General features: G+C 37.9%; 1 protein-coding gene across 1 annotated transcript in view; it reads right to left on the reverse strand.

The window, feature by feature from the left end:
• slc7a8a (solute carrier family 7 member 8a) overlaps positions 1-5,733 on the reverse strand; it is a 29,653-nt gene extending 23,920 nt beyond the window's left edge. The window contains exon 1 of the mRNA XM_073859933.1: positions 4,900-5,733. Within this exon, the coding sequence (XP_073716034.1) occupies positions 4,900-5,044 (145 nt within the window). The 5' untranslated portion in view covers positions 5,045-5,733. The remainder of the gene's footprint in view (positions 1-4,899) is intronic.
• Positions 5,734-6,932: the final 1,199 nt, after the last annotated feature.

The following is a 6,932-nucleotide window of genomic DNA, read 5'->3' on the forward strand; positions in this document are numbered from 1 at the left end:
ATTTAGAAGCCACCAAACACTTCCATGTTTTCTCTATTTAAAGACTGTTACATGAGTAGTTACACAAGTAGGTGGCACAAAACAAAATGTGGCGATTTTTTAAGCAATTGAAAAATGAGAACTATATTGTGTGGTGGATGAGCACTCAGTTTGCAGCACTTCGAACTCGGCGCGCAGTAACATCATCACTCCTGACTACTCCCCTTCTCGCTTAAACTTCCGTCAATATTACTGCGTTCAAGGTCAAAGTGCTGCAAACTAAGTCCTCTTCCGCCATGCATATAGTTCTCGTTTTTATTCCGCCCAAAAACTGGCCACGTTTTATCCTGTGCCACCACACTTACTCGTGTAACTACTCATGTAACAGTCTTTAAAAAGGGAAAACATGGAAGTGTTTGGTGGCTTCTAAATTCATTCCTGTTTGGATCCTAAGGAATGAATGGGGCTAGGCTAAATGCTAACACATTCAGTACACGCTGTACAAAGATGACGTGCACGCATTGAAAAAAGACAGGGATGTATTAATTCACCTAAGTTGAGGTAAGAACATAGTAAAATATTGAAAAACGGTGTTGTTTTCCTTTAACAGTGATAAATCGAAGTTTTTTAAACATTTGTTTTCATCTTTGAGTCTGAACTGGAAATTCAAGATTGCTTTTTCTCTACTACAGGTTTCTCCTACCTTGTCACTGATATTAATTCTCTTTTGGATGTTTTCTCTGCAAATGCTGCTGCCCACATTATGCATGTGCAGTATCCACATAATATCCAGAAACCATTATGACCATCACGGATCATTTAGCTTCTGTCTTTGGTTATGCTTTCAAATAGGTCAGCCAGTCCAAAATATGATTATCTCAAACTTTGCCCACATTACAAGTTTCAAAACTTTATACATTCTAAGCCGTTTCTTAATGTTGTCGAAGCATAATTCAAGCAGCAGGAGATTGTTCTGGTTTCAGCAGGCTAGGGTGTTATGTGGTATTATCAGACTAAAGCGAAATCAGCAGGAAAAACTGACATCAACAGGTTTGGTAAAGGGACATTTAAGGAGTGAGATGGATCATTGTGCAAACTTATGCGGAGGGTTATTGCTGACTCGACTGGAAAAAAAATGCAGATGAATTTCCTATTCTACAGCATCCTCTTGCTTCCCTTGTGTGTCTGTTTGTTGCACTGATGTCAACCCTCTAATTTCAGTTATTCAATCTGTTCCCAGCACAGATCTAATCAGATTGTCAAAATCACCATTAAATGCATCTAATCAATGATTGGGCTGTGTTTAATAACTCACACATTAATATTTTGGACCCCACTGGATTTTAAGTCTGTAGTAATGTCCTAACATTATGCTGATGTAAGCAGAGTGTCAGCAGCAGAGCCAGCCACACATTGCACATTGAAAACTGCATATAGACAGAAATAGATATGAGCTGTTCTTGTATGTCTATACTATAACCTGGGCCATTGCCAAGAATTCGGGCGATGTGTGAACTAACTAACGCATCAGTTATAGGATATTGTGCAGAAACATGGGTCATTTATTGTGCAGTGATTTTACACTCTCTAGTGCTTCAGTTTTAATACTCGTACTAACATGCTTGCTGAGGCGAATCCTTCTTAACCATTTAATTGATTTTTTTCACACCTCCATTAATCTGACTTTTCCAGTCAAACCAGATATGCTGCAATATACTGTAGATAGAAAAATGCTTCCCTTTTACATATTCTCACTTCCAGAAAGTTAGTCGAGTAACCCGATAAATTGCTTCTTAAAGCTTCCCCTAACAAGACAAGATCAAGTGTACATTGTCATACAATGCCCAGCCCTGTGGCTCACACATTCCCTGTAAAATCAATAGCAACTAGATGTGCAGGCTTTAGTTACACATACATCTAAAACCGAGAAAGAAACAAAGCCAAAAATTTATTTTTAATCATGTTAAATTTAATCTTGCATTCTCATTTTAATATGCTTGCAAGAAGCCAAACTAATGACCCGCGGTCTGAATCATCATCAACCTTTGATTCATGACTGTAGATTAAGATCTCATGTGAGTATAAGAATTGAAAAGTGCATGCCATAAAATATATTTTCAGTTGCTGGCTGGTTATAGCTAGTTTGGTCTAGCTTAAGTTTTGCAAGCTTTCCACCACCACCACACATGTTTGGACATTCTCCAGTCAATCCATCAGTAACCTGTAATAGGCCGGTTTGTTCTGTTACTCAATGTACCAGTGATAGAGCACCTGCGTCAGTGACAAAAACGGTTTGGCAAGATGAGAAATTCAAAAATCTTTTCAAAAAACTTGTTTTTAAAGCATGCATCAGGTATATTCCAACGCACATAGTGTTTTTATGTTAATTTGATGCAATGAAAAAATTACATTTGCACCAAAGTTAAATGGACACATTTTTTTAAATATCCCTTTTTCATCTCCACTACAGATAATATTAGATTTTTACCATTTTGGAATTCATTCAGCTGACAGTACCACTTTTAGCATAGCTTAGCATAATCAATTGAATCTGATTAGACCATTAGCATTGCGCTCAAAGAAAACCAACGAGTTTCGATATTTTAGAATAGAATATCAATATATATATATATTACACAGCGCCTGAAAGTAGTCCTCTTGTAACTTTTCAATAGCTGGGGACTATTTTCGGGCACTGCATAATATCATTGCGCCTCCTGCAGCCATGGAACGGCAGCAAAGTGCTTGATTATTACGCCAGAATGAGAGTATAGTTCCTAGACATACTGGCCTAGAAAATCGCAACTTTTAATTTTCTGTCGGCCTTAGTACACAATGTAACTTCAGAAGAGTCAAGTTTTAAATAGGAAAAATATCGAAACTCTTTCGTTTGTTTGAGCGCAATGCTAATGGTCTAATCAGATTCAATGAATTATGCTAAGCTATGCTAAAATTGTACCGCTAGACCCGGAGATCGGCTGAATGGATTCCAAAACGGTAAAATCTAATGTTTAACTCTAGGGGAGCTGGAAAATGAATTTTGAAAAATATTTTCAAAAAAGTGGAGTGTCCCTTTAAGATTGAATAGACCTGAAAAGGTCAAATGGTGTAACCGCCAACTGCACCAAAGAATGAGAAATATATAATATTTAATTTTTTTGTCCACCTTAATGCCATGCAAGTCTAATCATCAGGAAAAAAAACATTTTAAAATATCACATGAAAATGAATTTTATTAGTTATTACTAATGTAAATTTTAATGCGTTTTTGTAATATTTATCCGGACATATGCTGAAAACAGCTGTTTTCTAAATAATCTTTGACAAATTATGTAAAAATGTATGTAAAAACCATATTACACTAAACTAGATGATTATATTTTATTCCACTTTTTTTAATGAATATATTTATATAAAAGTACTAGCTTAATTGACACAGACCGGTCACACCACATTGACATTTTTGCAATTATCCCCCAAATATTCTTCCAAAATTAAATATAACCAGAAATTTTAGACTTGGTCCTCAAAAAAGAAAATGTATGCAAGTAGTCTGCAAATTTATTTTGAAATTTAAACCTTAACATTTAATTGAACCATACGGACACAAAATAATAACCCACCTACAGACGCCTTTCAGTTACTCTTACTGGCATTTTCCTTTCATTTAAGGAATTCAGCAAAGCCAATATCAAAGATGGGAGTAAGCTGGTAAGGTTTAGGTCCATATAATAATTTCTATTCACTAAGGGTTCAGTATTCAAGTGCAAAGGTTAGTAAGAACATGAATAGCAGTAGTTATAAAGTATTCTGAGAAATGTAATGAAGCACACCAAGAACAAAGGCCCAAAGAAAGTTTTGAGCAACAATCACTTGATAATGATGCTCACGTGGTGCCGACTGAGTGCATGTGAATGTGTGACCAGATCAAGGTTGCTGAAGGGGATTATAAATATGGGTTGAGATTATCTTGGGTGGGTTGGTGTTATCTGGCGTTATTTTTGATGAAATCTTATCATCAATAAAAAACGTTTATAGCTTGAGCAATAAATAAAATTGTACTTGATGAGAGTTCAATGCTACAGTCTGTGTTTGTGTACTTGACAGGGGTTCAGTCATGATTTATCCACATTTGCATTCCTATTTTTATGAGACCATTATGTTTTATGTAGCGTTAAAGGACTACTCGTGGATCTATCTCAATAAAACCAATCCAAACCCATTCATTGTCAGACAATATGAACTACATGTCCCTGTATAAATATACAGGCTATATAATATGTGTGTGTGTGCGCTGAAAAATCCAGCTAAGACCAGCATAAGCTGGTTTTAGCTGGTCTCCTAGTTTGGTTGTAGCTGGTGTAGCAAGCTGGTCTAGCTGTGTTTTGGTCACTTTTTCAGATGGTCTAGCTGGACTTAGCTGGTCAGGTTGGAAGACCAACTGACCCACCAGCTTTGACAGGCTGGGAGGACCATTTTAAACCAGCTAACCTTTTTCAGTATTTCTAAATACATGTATCTACGTCTTTTTGATATCATATAACATTCAGCACAAATTGTCTTGCAATGAGGTTTGTAGAGAGCACAACACGTGACCCCTTCCAGCAGGTGACACCCAGTCGGTTTCAAGGGCAGTGCAGGACATTTGGCTTAGTTTTTTTGCACAGTCGATTAAATCACATGGATGAAGATACGTGTTGTAATATTGTATTTTTAAATATAGTTTTTTCGTAATACATAAATCACACCTTTCACTAGATTTATTACGACTGATAACCGTGACTGTGAATGGAGATCGATGGAGGTAACGTTAGAGGGCATTTTCTGTGTGCGTCGTTGACCACGCATCCTTATAAAATCCCCATAAATTACACGCTACAACAAATCTAATAATTTAAAACAAAACAGTTTAGCACTCACCAACAATAATACCACAGGCACTGACGAGACCAATCTCCTTCTTCAATCCCACCGACTCTCCTGCAGCTGCCCCAGTGTCCGCCGCTCCATCCACGCTGCTGGTGCTCGCCGCCGCGCTGCCTCTTTGTCTCGGTCCATCCGTCATGTTGCTAATTGAGATGTTATGTCCCCGTAACGGCGAGCAAATATTAAACGGTGATGCTCGAAGGTGTGCTGGCCTGGAGAAGCGCCCGTTAGTCAGATCTCTGATAAGAATTTAAATGTATACATAAATAGCGTCTCTCAGGATAGCCTTTACTTTTTACGTGAAGTTGCTTATTAACATGTCAGTTCTATATAATATATTGCGTATAGTGGCTAATAACGCAAGATGGGCGATTGCCTTGCCTGCTTTAAAATTCAAAACAAGGCGCTGTCAATGTCACTGAATTATTGGATTTCTTTTCTGAGCATTGACATCTACTGTACGTGCTGCACACAAATATTCCAGTTTCTAACTTCAGTGTGTCCGTTTTTTAAACCCCGGGATAAAGATTATCCAGGTTTTAATCTGCTGGCTGAACCAAAACACGAAAGGAGAGGAACACAAAATCAGTTTACTATGTTTCTTCTTCTCCTTCCTGTACTGACAAAACAACGATTAATCCGCTTTTGCTTCCTTGTTCTCAAAGCGCGTGCAGTCTTTCGCCAAACGCCTTGGGCAGATGAGTGCGCGCACCGCCACAAACAGTCGCGTCTCCAAGCGATATCCAAAGCGCAACTGTGATCCAATCCCTCGCGTTGTGGAGCACCAGTCCATATGTTCACCCCCCATCACCAGCATCCATAAGTACAGTTGTGGCTCCTCCCCTTACACGTCACAGTCTACAAACCTCCCTCCAGTAACCCAAGACAGACTGTTGAACAGCACGCAACAGATTTTTACCTACCTGAACCTACAGTACCATCAAAATGTAGTTTACTATCAGTTCTGCTTAAATGAATCATGTATCTCCCATGTCTGCACAGTAAACCAAATGACAAAATCAGATTTGTTAATACATTTGAATTCCTACCACAACTTGAACATCGGGAGGCAATCTCATCTGGATTGACAACATCATCTCCTTTTAATCATCGAGACAGTGGGGAGATAAAGATGTCAAATCCTCTGTGAGTAAGTGGGCTCTTTAACATTGGGCCTGAGGAAGTACACAGGAAGCAGACAGCTGAGTTCCTCTGATGTATGCGTGATATATTACTATTATAGAGGATATAGTGTAACATGCTGAATTTTAAAGCTATATGCCATTAATAATGTGCAAATAGAGATAATGCGAATGATATGGTCAATAAAATACAGTAGAACAGCTTGTGTGTTATTACTCATTTCATTACAGAATGATTTTAAAGTTTTATTGAAAAAGAACAAGGAAAAAACCCAACTACAACTGGATCAGACCTATTCTTAGAACAAGTGAACCCAGAGGGGAGATCAGGTTATGCAAAGAGGGAAAATGGAGATCAGGGCTGGAGTAAGGAGGACAGAGCCATGAGTTTAAACTCCAGTAGATTGTAAAAAGTCAGCAATACTTCAGCCTTCAAGACACTGATAAAGAAATTGCTTACATTGATATGGCCATATAACCCTTTGTCTCCCGCCGTCTATTCTCGTACATTGTACAAAAGCGCTGTTCTTTCTTGCTGATAAGAGTGCGGTAGAAAGCGTAGAGATTGGAGAGATATGAGGTTAATTAATACCCAGAAGAGCTTTTAGCTGCGCTTACTGCCCAGTGGCTGGAAAAAATCTTTGCAATACAATATTAACTCAAAAAACACTTGTCTGTAAGACAAATATGGCTCGTCTTAGAGGAATAGTTTACCCAAAAATGAAAATTGAGCATTTTCTCACCCTCATGTTGTTCCAAACCTGTAAAAATGTCTTTGTTCTGCTGAACACAAAAGAAGATATTTGTAATCAAGCAGGAAGCAGGAGCACCTTTGACTTCTATAGTAAGAAAATAAATAGTATGGAAATCAATGGTATTCCAAAA

Source organism: Misgurnus anguillicaudatus, chromosome 21 (genome assembly GCF_027580225.2).
Source record: "Misgurnus anguillicaudatus chromosome 21, ASM2758022v2, whole genome shotgun sequence".
NCBI lineage: Eukaryota > Metazoa > Chordata > Actinopteri > Cypriniformes > Cobitidae > Misgurnus > Misgurnus anguillicaudatus.